The following is a 20,288-nucleotide window of genomic DNA, read 5'->3' on the forward strand; positions in this document are numbered from 1 at the left end:
TAATATTTCCAGTAGATCCTCCCTTCACTTTAGCTTCTTATTAGCCTTTTTCTTTGATATGCTTACAACCCTGTGTGTGCTGGAACTTGTGAATGTATTCTATGAAATGAATGCTTCCTCTAAAAAGACCCTGACATTATTAGTCTTTTGTGGGACTTTTGGTTCTCAGACTAAATACATGTATATGTTCCCCAATCTTTCTCTTTTTCTTCTAGGTCAGTTGAAATCTCCTTTGGAAGCTGGCCAGGTCTCATCCACAATAACTTGCCACTCCATTGGGGATGGACTGGGGCCTGCAGGCTTGGAGTTGAACTGCAAGTCAATGGGAGAAAACACTATGAAAACAGAACCGACTTCTCCCCTTGCTGAATTACAAGAGATTTCTACTGTGGCAGGTTCATATTTAGAGTTAACATAATCTGCTTATAAAATATACTTTTGCTTCTGCTTTGATTGTGAACTAAAATGAACTTTCCTAATGTTTTTTTTCACCCTTTATTAATAACAGTTTCTTATTTTGATGCTATATACTTAAAAATGCTACATGCTTGCCTGATATTGCTAATTTGTACTTCCTCTCTTTTCTTGATTTACTGAGGATTTATCAGTTTTGTAAATAATTTCAAAGAACTAACCTTTTGCTTTAGTTTTCTCTATTTAAAAAACATGTCATTGATTTCTGTTTTGATGTTGTTTTCTTTCTTTAAATGTTTCTAGAAATATAGGTCATTGATTTTAGATACTTTTTTCTAATATGAGCATTTAAAGTTATAAAATATTCTAAGCACTGCTTTAGTCGCATCCTACAAATTTTGATATGTTGTATATTCATTTTCATTCAGTTCAGAATATCTGTGATTTATTTGTTGACTGTGTGTTACTTAGAAATATGTTTCATTTCCAAGTGTTAGGTTTTTTTATAGATACCTTGTTGTTACTGATTTCTGATATAATTCCATGATGGTCAAAGAACGTACTCTGTTGGATTTCAATCTTTATTTGTTTTTATTTTTGGCCATGCCACGGGGGCATGGGAGCTTTTAGTTCCCCTGCCGAGGATCACACCCACACCGTCTGCAGTGAAAGCATGAAATCTTAACCCCTGGACTGCCAGGGAATTACCCCAGTGTTTATACATTTGCTGTGCTGCTTTTTCTGGTCCAGCATATGATCTGTCTTGATGGATATTCTGTATGCTTTTGAAAAAATTGTGTGTTCTGCCATGGTTGTAAATCTGTCAGTTAGGTCAGGGTGGTTGATGGTGTTTTTCTGATACATTGCCACTGGTTTAGTTTTGATTTTTCCGTGTGTATCTGTTTCTACCAGTTACTAAGAGATGGGTGATTGTGGATTTATCTTTTTCTCTCTTTAATTCTATCAGTCTTGATCCGTATATTTGGAAGTTTGTTTTTATTTGCATGCATATTTTTAATTGCTATGTCCTCCTAATGAATTGCCCCGCTTCGTGTTCTGTTTTGGCGGTGAGGCTTGTGGAATGTTCCCTGACCAGGAATTGAACCCGGGCCCCGGCAGTGAAAGCCCCATGAATTCCTAACCATGAATCGCCCTCTTTGTAATGTGAAATATCACTATTTCTTTGGTGGTAGTCTTTTTCTTGACTGTCACACTATGATGTGCTTAAATTTGTTTTAGTTTTGTATTTAACCTGCTTGAGACTCACTGAGCTTGAATATGAAAATTGACTTAATTCTTATGTCCTTTTTCTGATATTAGAACAGGTACTCCACCTTTCTTTTGCTTTCTATATACATGATCTATCTATTTCCATCTCTTTTCTTTCAATATAACTATGCCTTTAACTTCAAACTGTCTTTTATAGATAGCTGGGTTTGGATTTTAACTGTATTGTTTAGTTACATTAAATGAAATAACCGATACGATTGCATTGAGGTCTGCCATTTTGCTTTTTCTTGTGTTTGATCCTGTGTTTTGTTCTTTTCCTTCTTCCCTATTTTTTCAGGTTAATTGAATTTTTAAAATCCAATTTTAATTCATCTATTAGCTTTAAGCTATACTTCTTAGCATTTGTTTTAGAGGTTACTCTAGGTATTACAATGTATATATGTACTTTTCACAGTTTACTTATAGTTAATATTGAACCATCTTATATAAAATGTTGTGTAATCCACTAACACCCCCTTTTTATGCTCTAGTTATCACATGAATTGAATCTACGTATGCTATAAAGTTGACAGTATAGTATTATAATTTTTGCTCATATATTTTAAAGAAGATTAAAAAAGAGATAATGATTTACATGTGTATTTACCATATCCAGTATTCTTCATATCTTTTGTTTTTTAACTTATTTATTTTTAATTGGAGGATAATTGCTTTACAATATTGTGTTGGTTTCTGCCATATATCAACATGAATCAGCCATAGGTATATGCATGTCCCCTCCCTCTTGAACCTCCCTTCTTTATTTCTTCTTGAAGATTTCTTTTCATGTTAAATTTTCCTTTCATGTTTTTTGTTTTTTTTTTCTGTAGGCCAGGTTTCCTGGTGACACATTCTCTTGGTTTCTGTTTATTTGAACATGACTTTATTTAACTTTCATTCATTTTTTTTTTAACTTCCATTCTTAAAGGATATTTTCACTGGATATAGAATTGTGGGTTTACAGTTTTTCTTTCTTTAAATACTTTAAAGTATCACTTCTTTATACTAACTTTAAAGATGTTATTCATGGTCTTCTGTTGTTTCTGAAAGGAAATCAGTGATCATTCATACTGTTGTTTTCCCTGACTGTAATGTGTTGTTTTCTTTCTGGCTGCTTTCAAGATTTTCTTTTTTATCTTTGGTTTTTAGCAGTTGGCTATGACGTGTTAAGATTTGTTTTAGTGTTGTATATAACTTGCTTGAAATTTACTGAGCCTGAATATGAAAACTGATTTATTTCATCAAATTTATGTGAGACTTTTAGAAACTACCCCACAGGTCACTGGAACTCTGTGGATTTTTATGTTTTTGTTCAGTTTTCCCCCTTCATTTTCAGACTGAAAATTTTTCAATATATTTTCAAAATGCTTTTCTCAACTCCACTCTGCTTTTAAGCCCATCCAGTGAATTCTTTTATTTTTAGTACTTTTTAGTTCTATAATATTCCTTTTATTCCCCTAGATTCTCTGCTGAGATTTTCAGTCTGTTTACTCATCATGAGCATAGTTTTAATAGCTTTTAAAAAATACCTATCTAACAACATCTAGATTATTCTGAAGTTAATCGTCATTGACTGACTTCACTCTAGGTGACACTTTCCCATTTCTTTATATCTCTAATATATTGGATTATAGCTTTTGCATTGTTAGTGATAGGTTGTAATTTGGATTATGTTATGTTCCTCTGAAGAATAATGATTTCTTTGTTTTAAAGGGAAATTTATTTGAACTCAAAACTCCAGTTTCTTGATGTAGACCTTTTTTTTTTATTAATAAAAATCTTTATTGAATTTGTTGCAGTCTGCTTCTGTTTTATGTTTTCTTTTCTCCTGCAATGGGCAGAATCTGAAATCTCTGTTCAGTCTTTGAGCTTCAGTTGGTCTTCTTGGAATTTTATAGGTTCAGAGATCAGTCAGCGATCAGACAGAATTTAAATGTATCAAATGAGGCCACCCTTTTGTGGCTGTCTTCTTTCTAAGATTTTACTCCTCACTTTCTAGCTGTTGTCATTGCAGTGAACTTTGTCTTCTATTTCTTCAGCCAATAAGACTCAAGGGTTTTAGCTATGCAGTGCTTCTTACTGGAGCCCATCTTTACATGAAAAGTTTATTTCAAATGTCTGACTCGTGTTTCTGTCTCTCCTTGTTGCTCTTCAGTGCCTTTAGATATTTTTTTATTTTATATTTTTTCCCCAGAGTTTATAATGGTTGTAATCGAAAGGGTTGTTTTCATGGGAGGTCTTCTACCATTACTGACGGATAAAACTCTACCTTATGTTAATAGACACACAGTTTAGGTAGTTGCACGTATCCATGACTACACAGAAAGATAAGTACCATGATTGCGTGTTGTATTAATAGCTATTTGGATGTTATTGGTAATGCGAAAAAAAGGTCATAATTTCATAATGTTATGTTTCTGATAAATGGTTCCTTTTGATGGATATTTAGGTTATTACTGAGCAATAGCAAAGTAATAACCTAAATACTAAATACTACAAAAGCAATACTATATTACATTAATAGTGAAGAGTCCTGTAGGATACGTTTTTATAAGTATGATTGCTAGATTCAACAGAATGCATGTTTTAAATTCCGATGACAAATCATCCTTCATAAAAAGACCATTCTGCTTTATATTATGATCAAGAGTGTGGTACAGTACAGAGTGTGGTACGTATTTTCCCTACATTCTTGCTCTCTGTGGATACTACTCACCTTTTGAATTTTCTTTAATGTAGGTTAACATTGGAAACAAGGTTTACTTTTTAAGTTGTATTTTTTAAAATGAGATTGAACAGTTTTTCATGTTTTATTGAATATTTTAGTCTGTTTTTTGTGAATTGTCTTTAGTCTTTGTCCACTTCCTGTAGGGTTATTTGTTTTTATTATTGATTTGCCAAGTTTCCTTTGTGTACTATTGATACGGATCCTTGGTCTTTTATATATATTGTACTGTATTTTCTCTTGGTCTGTCACTTGTCTTTTACTTTTAATCATTGTATTTCTTAATAATGAAATTAAAAATAAATCTACATTCTTTTTTCCTTGGTACTTAAAAAATATAGTTATGATCATATTCATTAGAGAATCATTGCTTTACAGCATAATGTTGGTTTCTGCCATACGTCAGCATGAATCAGCTATAGGTATACATATGTCTCCTCCCTCTTAAATCTCCCTCTCACCCCGAACCCCATTCTAAGATTCTTGATCAACGTTCATCTTTTTAAAAAATTTATTTATCCATTTTTGACTGTGCTGGGTTTTCATTGCTGCACATGGACTTTCTCTAGTTTGGGCAAGCAGAGTTGCTGTGCGCGGCTTCTCATTGTGGTGGCTTCTCTTGCTGCAGAGCACAGGCTCTAAGGCGCTTGGGCATCAGTAGTCACAGCTCACAGTCTTAGTTGCCCTGCGGCATGTGGGATCTTCGTGGACCAGGGATTGAACCCATGTGCCCTGCATTGGCTGGCAGATTCTTTACCACTGGACTACCAGTGAAGTCCCCAACGTTCATCTTTAAAAAGTTGTTTATTTTATAAAATTTGACTTAACAATGATTGAAAGAGGTAAAGTAGTGGATGAGGGAATTAGTGTGAGTAAATTCTGGTGTTTCTTAAATATCCGTGAAGGCCAAAGGGGACTTGTAGGATATCCCTCTTCTGGACTATGCTATATTGTGAACTATGGCAGCCTAAGAGAGGAAGACATGGCCTTGTTGGAGAATTTAGCCAGAAACAAGTTATGAAATCAAATGTCTTGAGGGTCTATTGATGATATGGTCTGGGACCTGGGATGTGTTCCTTTGGTAAACCTGGGTGGTCTGTAACCTTCTTCCTTCATGTGTGTGGAGAAGATAGGCTGTGGAGTTCCCAAAGCAGAGCTTCTTGGGTGTGTATGAGCCCAGAGGAAGAAGGAAGACACTTGTGGAGTTTTTTGGGTTGAGCATGGTTCCCTGGAGAAGGATGTGCAGACATGCTTTTAGTGAGAGACTCAGGGAAATAGTAGAGATTAAATGAAACCGTCTTCCTGCAGTTAGGGCATGCATGGTGAGAAGACACTGCACACATGGATGTGGAAGCTCTGGTCATATATCTTTTTTGCTCAGATTGATTAGAGTGTCCTGTTGCCGTGGGTAGCAGATGCTGTGCTAATAAGTGTCAGTGATGGAAGATCAATGCCTGCCTGAAGACCACCTTAATCTGGGAGGTATGATGTTTAAGCTGAATCTTGACAGATGTATAGCACTACCCCATGAGTAACACAGGGGACTAGGTATTCCAGTAGAGGGGACTGTTATGCATAGAGGTGTAGCAAGTCTCTTACTAGGCTCTTTCAAATGGAGAAAAGGTAGTCAGTTGAATATTTAGCGATTTTATATTGACACTGTGTACTTGTGACTTTATTTAATATAGTGAAGTCGCTCAGTTGTGTCCAACTCTTTGTGACCCCATGGGCAGTAGCCTGTACCAGGCTCCTCCGTCCATAGGATTTTCTAGGCAGGAGTACTGGAGTGGGTTGCCATTTCCTTCTCCAGGGAATATTCCCAACCCAGGGATCAAACCCAGGTCTCCTGGATTGTAGACAGATGCTTCACCATCTGAGCCACCAGGGAAGTCCTATGCTTATTTAATATAAGCTGTCATGAAATCTATACATTTACATACTCATTTGTGTTATACTAAATGTAAATCTAATTTGTATATTTAATAGTAAATGTAAGATTTGAAATTCTTTGCCTTTATTCCACAAAGGCATTACTTTCAAATTTTTCAAACATTAAGCGTAATTTAAATTTGGGGGAATTCCTTGGTGGTCCAGTGGTTACGACCTGGACTGTGTTCAATTGACCTGGCCCTGGTTCAATCCCTGTTCCGGGAACTAAGATCCTGCAAGGCACTCAGTGTGGCAAAAAACAGACAAAAAAAGAGTAATTTAAATTATAAATAGAAAATTTTACAATGTTAAAATGAATGACATTTAAATAGTTTTGTCTTTATAAGACTTTTATACCATGATGACTGTATGTCTACAGAATTTATACTTTTATGTGGATAATTTCAATTTAGGTTGGAGGGGCAGGTTTTTGTTGTTGTTGATCAGATTCTATGTAGTTGGCAAAAATGCAGTGGCAGAGCAGTTCTTTGAAAATAGTAAACTGAAAGTATTCAAGTGTCACTTCTGGCTCATTCCTTTGGTCTTCTGTTCCGCTGGTGCAGAGTGTTGTGCCTCAGTCTCGTGGGCTTGTGGGTACCAAGGATCTTCTCCTTTCTTGCTGAGCCTCTTCTCAATGGCAGGGCTTCTCTCCTCAGCCGACTTTTTCTCCTTTGGGAGGGATTATTAGATTTGATGTGCAAATTTGGTGGAAATTTAATCTCAGAGTGTAGAAGTCTCTTTTGGCATGGAGAACTCTCTATCATAGCCATGTCCCTTAGGTCAGCAGACTAAACTCTTCATTATGTTGTCTTAAGGGTGATGTTAATGTTAGACATCATTTGAGATTGGCAATGAATTGTTCTTCACCACTAGGAAATATGCTGTGCAGAGGAGATGAGTAAGGAGATGAGGTTAGAGGCTAAATCCCAGTGCTTGTTTTAAAGTTTGCACACACATGCAGTTTCTGTCTCATGTCAGTTAATTTAGCCGCATCTCAGGTTTGTGGTGAAGATGGAAATAAGGTAAAGTGAGGGTGGGACAGGGAAGTCTTGAAAAGATGGTGGGAAGATTTCATGTTTTTTTGTTTCTTGAGGTTGCATGGAGGATTTTTTAGGGAATAATTTTGAAACCATGGCAACTAACTGAAGTACTTGCCTGTTTGCAAGAGAGTGTGTAGTAGGGTTAGTGGTGTGATTACCTGGAGCTTGAGCTAGGAGGAGTAAATGCAGCATGGATACCATTACTTTTTTCTTTTGGAATAAGCTCTAAGCTATTTGCTTTTATGGCTTAAATGTCAAGAGGGGAATGCAGTTGAAATTGTTCTACTTGAGTAGGAATTTATTCAGAAATTAGAATATATGCCCTGAGAAGTTAGGTTATTCTCTAAACCTCAGCCCAGCCTATTTGGTCATTCACAGATAACCAGGGCTGTCTGAAAATGGACTGTAGTCCATTCATTAACTTTGCATGCATGCTCAGTTGCAAAGTCATGTCCAACTCTTTGGGACCCTATGTATGGTAGCCTGCTAGGCTCCTCTATCCATGGGATTTCCCAGGCAAGTATACTGGAGTGGGTTGCCATTTCGTTTTCCAGAGGCTCTTCCACGATTCTTTACCACTGAACCACCAGGGAAAGCCATTCATTCATTTTAGTCAATAAATATTTAACAAGTGCCTACTAAGTGCCAGACTCTATTCTAAGCTGTGTCATTTGTGAATATTCTAAATGAACCATAAACAAGAGAGAAAACTAAATAGAAGTGCAGGCTTATTCACCTAATTTTTTCTTTTTTTTTTTTTAAACTGAGTACCTGTTAGAAATCGGACATTGCCACATGGTCTGGTGTTCCACTGATATGTTGTCAGTTATAAAATGAATGGGAAGTTACTTGTCACTGAACTATTAAAAGTTTACAGATGATTTACTTGCAAATTAACCAGGTTAGTTTCAGAGTAATGCCTACAGTAGTTTTTGTAAATGATTTATTTTTAAATTAACTTGGTCTGGTTTAATGTAGTGCTTATAATTGTTAGATTGCAGGCAACTGTGTTCTCTGTTTTCTTGGGTAAGAGAGTCATAGACTTAGAGGCATTGTCGTTTGGGAAGTTGGGAGTGTCTGTGATCTGTCATCAGGCATATCCTGGTGGAACACTGGCTGAGAATTGATTGTCCTTTTGGGGTTAGAGAAATGAATGAGACATCTGGTCATTGCCCTTGTAGGTCTTTCTGTCCTGAGGCATGAATGAGATTGTATTACAAGAGAGAAAGTAAGGTGGTATCATGAGAAATACTTAAAACTTTAAGAAGAGAAGACTGCCAGTGATAATGTGTGCCTGTCACATGGAAGTTGAACTCAGGATTCTCTTGTTTGAGTCCTGTTGCCTGAGAATGAATACTATATGCCTGGGAGTGAATACTATACAACTTACCGTATGCCTGGGAGCTCTGCTAGCTATCAGTGGGGCGCTCTTGGTCTTAGGGTACATTAAGTGCTCTTTGGACCCGACATCTGGAGACAGGTGATGTTTAGGTTAATAGTTTGAGGGTAGGGGTGGAAGAATATGGAAGGATGAGTAGCAGTTAGACATTTGGAGATGAAGACAACAACATCAATAGTATAATCACAGGGTCTTTTCTGAGACTATTAGGTGTGCTTTCTGACTTAGTTGAAGGCTTCCTGAAGTGGGTTAAGGCTGAGCAGGTAAGTTGGTACCAAACAGTTGCTTTGACTTGCTTTCTTGTTTGTGAATCTATTGAAATGCTTCGTTTGCAGGATAGAGAGAGCTGTCAGTTCACTTGGATCTCTCTGTTGGTAAGGTTGCATTCCTCCTGCTTAGCTGTTCTGTGGCCTTAAGGTATTTTAAAGTTTTTTGTTTTTTTTCTATGAATTGTTTGACAGTATTTACCCTTGAATATTTTGATGTATAGTTCCTTAAAAAAAAAAAAGAGGGCATTCTCTTATGTTACCACAATTATCAAAATCTGGACCTTATTCAAACTCCACTAGGGATTTCACTGGTACTTTTTACCTCATTAATGGAGGTAATCTTGTCTTTATTCAGCATATTCTTTTTTGGTAACTTGCTTTTTTATGTTCATAAAGTTGAAAAGAAATCTAGAAAAGTACAAGAACAATAAAAATAACATGCATGTTTCCCACACCTGAACTGTTGGTTTTGGTCGTGAGTGAGGGCCTCAGGTCCTTACTCTGGCCGAGCTGCTGCCTGCTGACACTCCAGCTTCATCTTTCCTTAGTTCCTCTCCTTCCTGCTGCCTCTGCCCAGCCACAGTCCTTGCTGTCCTCCAAGCAAGTATGGTCATCATTTTTGAGTCATAAGGAGACAGCAGTGAAAGGTTTTATTTAGTGTTGATGTTAAAATTTACATTTAATTTTTCACAGTGAGAACACTAAGGAATACTAATTTTGTAAGTACAACTTTTTGATGAGTTTTCACAACTACTCTGGCATAAAGACAGTTAAGGAGCCCTATTTAAAGATTATTATTAATATATAAAGAGTCATTTTGCTGTTTGTTTCCCTCATATAAATTTCAAAACCAAATATACTAGGAAAAATTAAAACTAAGTAAAAGGAAAAAAAGTGAAAAGCCGTCCGTTACTCTTCCCCCTCTTGAAAGAACCATGGAACAGTTTGGTATATGCTTTTCCATTCTTCAACATGTGGTTCTCTGCATATACAAATACACATGTACCCATGTAACTTTTTAAAAACAGACTGGTAGAATCATATTCTTGTATTAGTCAGTGGCTTATCATTTTTATACAGTATTTTTCCATGTCCGTTCATAGCTGTTTCACTATTACATATAATTTATTTCTTTGGATGATTTTCCATAATTTATTTAACTTCCCACTGTGAAAGACATCTAAGTTCTTGCTAATTTTTAACTGTTAATTCTCCCTGTTTTATAGAAGAACCTAGTACTTGGCAAGAAGGGGTAACTCAGCCAGAGTTAGAGTACCACATTTCCCAATGGCTGGGTCATTCCAACTCCTGTCTTCTGACTGAGTACTGAATGCCATCTGGTGAGATGCTGGGTGCTGTATAAATCAGGTGAAGTGAACACACATCCTGCCTTTAGAGAGGTTGCACAGTGTATAACACGGAGCTCGCACTGCCCTCGAGGGCAAGTGTTAAAGCAGTGTGTAGACTCAAAAGCAGCTTAGTAGGCCAGCCTTGAAGAGCACTGTGTGTGGCACAAGTGATGTCAGTACTCCAGACAGGGTGGTGCCTTTGAAATTCTTTAATTTGAGGGGCTGGAAGTGTTGATCTGGAAACTGAATGGTGTTCCCGGTTTTTCTTTTGGAACATGGGCTTAGTGGTGAGCACAGGATGAAAAGATTGCTGGTCGTTGAGAACTCATTCACCAGGAATGTATTATGTAAGTCAGCAGGAAGGAGGGCGGGATCATTCTCAGAAGCATCCCGCGAGGCCCCTGGAGGCCAGGGTGCTGCTGTGTTAGTCACTGTTTAGAGGTTGCTGTCCTGAGCTGGTGCCAGTCTTGTAATTTCTAACTGGATGGAGTCAAGATCAGTGTGAAGGAGGCTGGGAAGGCAACACCATCAGAAGCCCTGCGTTAGCTGCTCCATACGCAGCTCTGGCCTTTGGGGCAGCTCTGCCATCTTGTGGAATAAATGCTCAGTTTCTCTTGTGAGGTCCAAGTTGGATAGCCTTGCCAGGGTTGCTTTCCTCCCACTTAGCTATTCTGTGACCTTGAAGTATTTTTCCTGCATAAATTTTTTCATCTTTATATTTAAAAGATGTTTTTATTTTGAAATATTGGAAGACATAAAAAGTTGCAAAAATAGTAGAAAGAATTTCTTCTATACCTTCAACCAGATTCCCTGTTTGTTAGCAGTTTACTATTTGTTTCATTATTCTATTCTTTAAAAACTATTTTTCTGAATTATTTGCAAATAAGTTGCAGACCTTTACCCCTAAGTTCTTCTGTGTTAATTTCCTGATAACTAGAACATTTAATTACATGGCCATAATTTAATTATCAAAGTCAGGACCTTATTCAGACTTCATCAGTTCTGATAATGTTCTTCATAGCAAGCATTGAGGAAACTTTGTGGGGATCAGGATCCAACCCAGGATGTCACACTGGATTTAATTGTCATGTTTCATTGGTTTCCTTTCAGCTGAAACATTTTTTTCAGTGTTTTTTTTGTTTTTCATGACCTTGACATTTCTGAAGAATATGATGTCGTTGAATTTGGGGTTTTTTTGATATATCCAGATAATTAGATTTAGGTTATTCCCTTTCAGCAGCAACACCATGCCACCTCATGCAAAGAGTTGACTCATTGGAAAGACTGATGCTGGGAGGGATTGGGGGCAGGAGGAGAAGGGGACGACAGAGGATGAGATGGCTGGATGGCATCACTGACTTGATGGACATGAGTCTGAGTGAACTCCGGGAGTTGGTGAGGGACAGGGAGGCCTGGCGTGCTGTGATTCATGGGGTCGCAAAGAGTCGGACACGACTGAGCGACTGATCTGATCTGATCTGATGCAAGCGATGTGTCCTTTTCAAGTGCATTCTAACAGGAGCCACATGGTATCTGTCCCGTTTATTGGTGAACTTAACTTTGGTCACTTGGCTAAGGGTACTGCCCACCAGGTTTCTCTACTGTAAAGCTGTTATTTTTCCCTTTATAGTTACTAAGTTTCTTGTGAGAGGATACCTTGAATATATGTAAGTATCTTTATTTACATATACTCAAATATCTGTGTGTTTCTTTATCAGGAGTTCACCCATTGTTTTAATATCCACTTCTGCTTCTTGCCTGATAAATATTTTTACTCTGATGTCTACCAAATGGTGATTTCTAACTCTCATTATTCCTTCTACATTTATTAGTTTGTATTCTGTTAAGGAAATGCCTGCCTGCCTGCCTGCCTTTCCCTCTCTCCCTGATTGTTCCCTCCCTCCCTTCTTTCCTTCCTTCCCTCTTTTTATCCACGTGGTCTCATGGAATTTCTTTTGTTCTGTGGGTTATAATGGTTTCTATCATTATTTATTTTAATAACCACGTTGTGGGACCCCTTCAAGCTAGTTCCTGTGTCTTCTTCACTTTCTGGCGTAGCATGCTCATCCTGTACTCACCCAACCTTGGATTCAGCCATTTCTCCAGGAAGCCTAATTTCTTTTAAGTGGTGAATTGTGTTTAGAAACCAAGAGCCGAGTGCTGGGTACACCCATTGCTCCTGGTGTACACAGAGGATATGTGAGAGTTCCTCTTTACCACCTGTTTTCTAGCTTAAGCTTCTCTCTAGAGCTGTCAACAGTTTGATACCTATCCTTCTGGTTTCCTTTCTATGCATTTTATAATACCTTTCCCCCCATCTGCAACCTCACATGTCGTACAGTGTACACTGAACAACTTTCTGTTTTCACTTTAGCAGTGTATCTTGAGAGTAATCCATATCAGTAAGTATAGAGCTACTTCATTCTTTTAAATAACTAATTAGAATTACATAGTGCTGTCTATGGCCATACCACCCTGAACACACCCGATCTTGTCTGATCTCAGAAGCTAAGCAGGGTCGGGCCTGGTTAGTACTTGGATGGGAGAATTACTTAGTGCAGACTTTGCATAATGAACTGCTTCTCTGTTTATGAAAATTTTGCTATTTTTTTTATTCCAAACATTTGACTGGGGTTGCTGTATTTAAATCTGTTCATGTTTCTCTTTGGTTGCTTTTTGTTGCTTCACAGCTGAGAAAGCTATTGCTTCACAGACCTGAAAAATGTTTTATTCATTATAGTATTTCAAGTACATGTCAAAAAAGTGTTAAACTACTGGGGTTATGCGGAGTCGTTGCTGACAAGAATACCAATCATACTGGGGGTCAGTGCTGAGGGCATACACGACAGTGAACCTTATCCTCTGGCTGGAGCAGTGACAAACAGCAGGATCCAGGAGCAGATCCATAGTGCTAAAGAGAGGCTGCAGTAGACAGTTGTTTGTGCCAGGAGTTGATAGCATGTGGTCCCTGAGAACCAGGCCATCTGGCTGCCTTCCTGCATTTGGAGTGAGCTGGGTCTGCATGGAAGTAGACTTGGCTAGACAGGGAGAGGGCACAGCATGAGCAGAGGTGTGAGCTATAAGAGCGTGAAGCGGTTGCTGGGGCCAGCAGTTGGCCGGGGCAGCTGCTAAGGCCTCATTGTGGACTAACTAATGGGAGATGAGTTTGGAAAGCATGATGGTGCTTAGAATTTACATGGGCTTAGAAGGCCAGACTGAGTATTGCCAGCCAGAGTGAATACCATCATCATAAGCAATCTAGCTGTGAGGTTTTGAGGTACTTGACAATGGGTATATTCCTTCTCCAGGGGATCTTCCCGACCTAGGGATTGAACCTGGGTCTCCTGCATTATAGGCAGATGCTTTACCATCTGAGCCACCAGGGAAGCCGATACAAAAAAAGGGTAGTTATATAGGACATGATTTCTAAGCCAGGTCTCAGAAAACATAGTTTAAAAACCTTTTTATTATAAAGATTATGCTTATCATAAAAGAGAAAGTGTAATATAAAGCATTGCCCAAGCAAATAGAAACCCAGAGCTTCTGATCCTACTCTGTATTATCTGTTGCTGTGTGGCAGTATTACCATGAACATAGTATCTTAAAATAACACATTTATTTTCTCACAGTGTCTGTGGATGAGACGTCTAGGCACAACTTAACAGGGTTCTCTGCAAGGCTGCAGTCAAGGAGTTGACCAGGGCTGGTTCTCCTCTGAAAAATCTACTGAGGAAGGGTCTGCTTCCAGGCTCACACGTAATTGCAGGCTGTCAGGCCGAGGGCTGTAGTCTTTTGTGGGCACTCTCAGTTCCTTGCCACATGGCATTCTCCCTTGAGTAGCTCGATAGCAGCTTGTTGCATTTAGCCAGCGTGGGCGAGTGCCTGCCAGTAAGATGGATGTTATGGTCCTTACAAAACACAGTCATGAAAGGGATCTGCTGTCACCTTTGCCTGTTCTATTAGAGGCAAGTTATACAGGTCCTGCCCACACTCAAAGGGAGGGAATTGCACACAGGAGCAGATGCCCCGAGGCAGGGATTATTAGACATTTTATAGTCTCTTTCTACCTCTCTTTCCCCCACAAAAGAAAAAGAAAGCACTCTTTTAGTATAATTAATAGAGATACTATTATTTAAAGCAAATTCAAATTCCATGGACCATTTTTCTCCTCATATAATTTGGGAGAGGCCAGAGCAGAGGGTGACCTGGGATTTTAAGCCTGGGAGCCTAGGATAGAGCTCCATGCTTTGGCTGCATACTTCCATACAAAGATCTGTTAAACATGATGAAGAACACAGCATTTGAACAATAATACCTGTAACTACTTGCAAATGTTGATTTACATGCTACCTTCTAAAACAGGATTAAACTGCTTCCTGTAGTTTAGCCTGTAACCTAAGGATAATTCCATTACCCCTAGATTTTGAACCAGATGCCCTGAAGGATTTAATTTACATATTTTCTGCCCTTTGTAACCTAGTAACTGCTCTCATGTTGACAAAGGACTGTAGTATCCAAAGAGAGGATGATGTCACTTAGCTGGTGTTATCAGTGATGTATGTTCCAGATGAACTGTCCTCCCACTGGGAAGTAGACACTGTGTGTGAGACTTGGGGTTGCTGTAGACGGTGGCCCAGGATGCCCGTTGGACACCAGTGGCTCTCCTGGTTGCTTGACTGTGCTCACATCACCATGTTTCTTTTGTCACAGGACCACTGTTCTGGGGAGGAGTATAATATAAAATATAAAAGAATTATATTCTTTCTACTGTAAAATAATATGGGTATTATAACATGGAAGAGTAGGGGGAAAAATCAGTGTTTTTGGTTTTTTTACTTGGAAGTCTCATAAGCAAACCATTATCATGGTTTACATTCTTAAAATTCTAAAAAAAATACACTTATATTTTATGTTACTCATATATAATTTTGTTTTACTGAAACTGTTTCTTTTGTGGGTTTTCTTAAGCTTAATTATGCTGTGGATGTTTTACTTTAGAATTCTTTTAAAATGTAAAACATTTTTACTGGTTCCATCATTTTGCTGTTCCTGTTGTGCTTTTACTAATTACCACTAACACCTCAGTGTTTGATTAATAAAATGGGACAATTAGATGTTACACTTTTTCAGATCGTGTGCTCGTACATGGACCCCTGGCTAGGATTATGCATAACTTTTTTAAAGCAAACAACTGTGAGGTCAGTGACAAGCCAGGTGACAGCTAATGTTCAAGTAACCTGCTGCAGTTTGTAAGAGGTTCTAATACCTCATGGAAACATGTGGGAACCTTGTGAATATGTAAAATAAGTATTTTTATTCCCATTTAATGAGAAAGAAACTGTCTTGGAGAGGCTAGGGCTAACTCTCTTGTTTGATGAAGTAGTCTGCTGAGGTGAGGACTGTAGAAGTAAAGAATGGAGCATATTCCTCATTTCAGCATTTTAGAAGGAGTGAACAGAACTAACTGTAATATAAATAGAAAGGAACAGATAACTGCAAGTTTTATTTTCCATGAAGTACTTATGGGAATTCAGAGAAGGCAGGACAGAATCCTTTTTGCTCAGAGACCAAGGAAAAAGCTGAACAGGGCTTGGTTTGCATGTGGGAGAGGTGTGTCAGAGGCCTGTACTGCCTGAACTGGCAGCTTTTTTGTTTTAATAACTTCATTAAAGAATTATTTATTTTTGTATTTATTTGGCTGTGCTGTGCCTTAGTGGCAGCATGTGGGATCGCTGTGGCATGTGAACCTTTAGTTGTGGCATATGGGATCTAGTTCCTTGACCAAGGATCGAATCCAGGCCCCCTGCATTGGGAGCTCAGAGTCTTAGCCACTGGGCACCAGGGGAGTCCCTGAAATGCAGTTTTCTTTATGCATACAGAGGGCTGCCATGTGGGAAAATTAGGATAAAATTGTTAAGTCTGGAACATACAATTTTCATATCTTTAAAAATTTGTTGTGTTCAGAATTGAAATAGTACAGTTTGCAAGACTTTCATGAAAAGGGAAAATTACTTAAGTCTTGGGCTGTTTGATCTACTTCTTGAGCCTGAAGCTATAGTTAATTGTGTAATCTATCAGAGTTTGTCACAGGCTATTATTCATAATTTATCCTCTCTTTGCTTCTTGTCTCACGCTGATGCTTGTATTGATTGTGTTTTCTCCAAATAGCAAAGTAAGTTACACTTACAGGCTTAGAATAGAAGGTCTTGCATATCAATGAGTTTATATACTTAACTGAGTTGAGTTTGTGGGGAAATCTTCTTGAACTTCCATGGTTGAAGATTCATAATTCTCAAATATTTATTACTTCGTCAGACAAAACCAGCAACTCATTTTGTCTTATTAATGTTGCTGTCTTGAAAAGGGCTCTAGCTTTGGCCAGGCGCTTTGTGACAGGATAGCAGGTAGTCTTTTCTCCTGTGGAGTTTATCTGTTTATCTGAGCCCCTGTGATCCTAGTACCACCTCTGAGGCAGGTGACCCATCTGATTGCCAAGCTTGTTTACCTTTCACGGTCTAGCCGTTTCCACCTTCTGCTTACTTGTGAGGAATCAAGGGTTTTGCTTTTGTGGGGAAGAATTTTTATCCTGCCGAACTGAATGTATTTCCTTTTGAGAGGCTTATGCTGGATTGGTAGACTGTCTGTCTTAATCCATTTGGGTTGCTGTAACAAAATACCATAGACGAAGTGTCTTATAAACAACAGAAATTTATTTCTCAGAGTTCTGGAGTCTGGGAAGTTCAAGATCAGGGTGCCAGCACATTCAGTGTCTGTTGAAGGCCAGCTTCCTAGTTCATAAAGAGCTATCTTTTTACAGTAACCTCACATGGAGGTACGGGCAAGGGAGCTCTCTGGAGTCTCTTTTATAAAGCCACTAGTCCTGTTCATGAGGGCTCTGCCTTTGTGACATAATCACTTCCCAAATGCTCCACCTCCAAATACCATCACTTTGGGAATTAAGTTTCAACATAGGAATGTGAGGAGTCTACTGTAGCACTCAGACCAGGTATCTCTTTATTTTAGCAGACAGTTTGACCACATCCCTCTTAAAATCTGTCTATGAACAAAGAGGAAACAGATGTGTGAGTGCATTGGTAATTTGCATAGATCAAGTTCAGTTGGCTTAGGCAACTCTAACCAGAGAGTGTAGATTAGTTGATGTCGGTCTGAAGGTTATTCTGATGGCTGTCCTCAGCTCTGTACTACTGGATCTTTATTAACAGCCTGGATAAAGTCCTAAGAATATATAGCGTTACAGAGACAAAAGTTACAAAGTTCTTGGACTCAAATAATCAGGTAGAGTTTATTAGGGATAAATGTAACTTCCAACATAGAGTTTGGTAAAACTTTTGGAGAAAATGCACTTTGTGTTTTAAAAAGACAAACCACACGAAGTTCAGGATTTTGGTGGATCAAGCTTGGTACTGTCTAGCACCTAGTATAATGTAATTATTTAAAAAAATTTTTTGGAGAGGGGCTGCATTAGTGAAAGTAAGATGTCCTGAAAGGTGGGGTAATTAATCCCACTGAATGGCCATGCTGGGAATCTTAAAGTTGTTTTCGGACTTCACATTTCTAGTAGGATGTAGTGAAAACTGAATGCTTATCGAGTGATGTGTCTCCTAACTAGAGCTTATGAGGGCTGGTTGAAGGAGTATTTCACTCTGGTTGATAATTATGTCTCTAGCCACATTCCATAAATGACAGAAGTCTGTTTACCAGGACTGTTTTCAATTTGAAATGGCCTGCTTTGCACCAAGTGTGTATGTTATCTTATAGTCCTCTCTCTTAACTGTTTTGAAATAGGTGGGAATCTGGATAATCAGAAGAGTTTAAAAAAAACCATACACAGCTTATTTCTGCTGCTAATAAAGGGTAGAGCTGGGATTTGAAGTTGGATGGTTTCCATTATTCTGCCCCGAATCTGCAATGGCATGCAGTGAGACTGGGGGTGAAGGGAGCTTCTGCCCTTCTGCTGTGAGAGGTTAATTGCTGAAAGACTGTTCATAAATCACATTTGTTCTTTAATCCAAAATGATACCGTATACATATACTTAAAAAAAATTATTTATTTATGTATTTATTTATTTTTGGCTGTGCTGGGTCTTTGTTACTGCACAGGCTTTGCTTTAGTTATGGTGCATGGGCTTCTCTTGCTACAGAGCACAGGCTCTAGGGAGAGCAGGCTTCAATAGTTGCAGTTTCTGGGCTCTAGAGCACAGGCTCAGTAGTTGTGATGCATGGGCTTAGTTGCCCTGCAGCATGTGGGATCTTCCCAGACCAAGGATCAAACCTATGTCTCCTGCATTGGCAAGCAGATTCTTTACCACTGAGCCACCAGGTAAGCCCTATACTTTTAAAAACATTTTCTTTTCCATTATAGCTTATTCCAGAATATTGAACAAAATTGTACTATATATTCACTATTTATTGAACAAATGTTGTTTTAGAATCTTTGCATGCAGTTCATTTAATTCTTTCAAGTCAGTGAAGTAGTTACCATTATTGCTATCTCCACTCTGCATATGAAGGTGCTAGGAGGCAGGAGGAGTAATTAGAGGAGCCAGGATTTGAACCAGGCTGCCCAGCTGCAGAGCCCCCACTTTTAACCACTGTCCTGTCTTTGCCTTATGCAAATGGCTGGTGTGTGTACACAAGGGTGCAAAGGTTCTGAATAGAAAGAGTGGTAATTCTTCATGAAATTGATTCAAAGTTCTCATTATTGTTAACTTTTAAAACAAGTTCTAAGGTGTTTGTATTTTGGCTTTTTTTTTTTAAATAAATAGTTGATATCAAACAGGGCTTCGGACACAAGCCGAAGGATAGCTGAGTTTACTGTAGCTGAATTTGACTGCTATGGGCCTTGGGTGGTAGTGGGCAGGCTTGGTGCTCTCTGACCTCCTCAGACCTTAGGTTTGTTTACACAGTGCTAAGTGGAATTTTCTGCAGTGATTTTTGAAAGATTGTTAGGTGGAAAAGGAACTACTAGGTTGGACCATTTGAAATGGCCAATATCTCACCTTTCTTAACCTATAAAAATGGCAAATTGATATGGTTCAACTTAGTAGGCCAAAAGGGAGGAGAGTCCAGAGAAATTGTATTTTAAGAGAGCATTTTAGGATATACTAGAGGTTTGAATTTTGAATTTCTTTACTGACTTTTTTTTTGTTTTTCTGGTGCAACTATGTGTAAGGAGAAGTATGTATTCTATTTCATTTCATGTTACTTTTTCTTAACTGTATCTGACTGATTTGAACCTCTTTCTTTTATCCCTTGTCATGGATAGAAAATGAGTTAAGACATTCTGCTTTGGGGAAGGGTGTGTGTGTATACATCAGATCATCAAGCCTACCAGTTTTATAATTATACCTTCCTGCTGATTTTGAAATGTAGAGTATGATTTAGATTGAGTTAAGAATTTTTTTTTATTCCTTCTTATTATGGGATGGTACTTGAAAAGGTAATCATCATATTTACCAAGAGTTCAGCATGCTCTTTGCTTGTAATGAAAATTGTATGATTGCATTTAGAAAAAAGTTGGTTCACTCAAGAAAGGTCCATACATTCAGGATACATTCAGGATAATCTTGGGTGATGTAATCTGTAGAGTAGGGGTGACTTGAGTTTAAGGTGATTGCTCTCATTGGGATTGAGGGTATTATGAAGGGAGTCTTCAATAAATTGAGTTTCTAATACTCATGGTTTCCTGTGACAGCATTACTTTCTATTATTGATGCATGACAGACAATTGCCTTCTGCTTGTTCGGTTTGGGGCCTGTGTGCGTGCTCAGTCATGTCTGACTCTTTGTGACCCCATGAACTGTAGCCCACCAGGCTCCTCTGTCCGTGGAATTTTCCGGTCAAGAATACTGGAGTAGGTTGCCATTTCCTGCT

At 38.4% G+C, this 20,288-nt stretch overlaps 1 protein-coding gene across 15 annotated transcripts in view; it reads left to right on the forward strand.

The window, feature by feature from the left end:
- The window catches only part of PHF20 (PHD finger protein 20), a 129,542-nt gene that overhangs the window by 63,772 nt on the left and 45,482 nt on the right, over positions 1-20,288 (forward strand). For all 15 annotated transcript variants that reach the window (XM_055544918.1, XM_055544919.1, XM_055544914.1 and 12 more), the window contains one exon: positions 216-395. In XM_055544918.1, coding sequence (XP_055400893.1) covers positions 216-395 — 180 coding nt within the window. The remainder of the gene's footprint in view (positions 1-215; positions 396-20,288) is intronic.

This window comes from Bubalus kerabau, chromosome 13, assembly GCF_029407905.1.
Source record: "Bubalus kerabau isolate K-KA32 ecotype Philippines breed swamp buffalo chromosome 13, PCC_UOA_SB_1v2, whole genome shotgun sequence".
Lineage (NCBI taxonomy): Eukaryota > Metazoa > Chordata > Mammalia > Artiodactyla > Bovidae > Bubalus > Bubalus kerabau.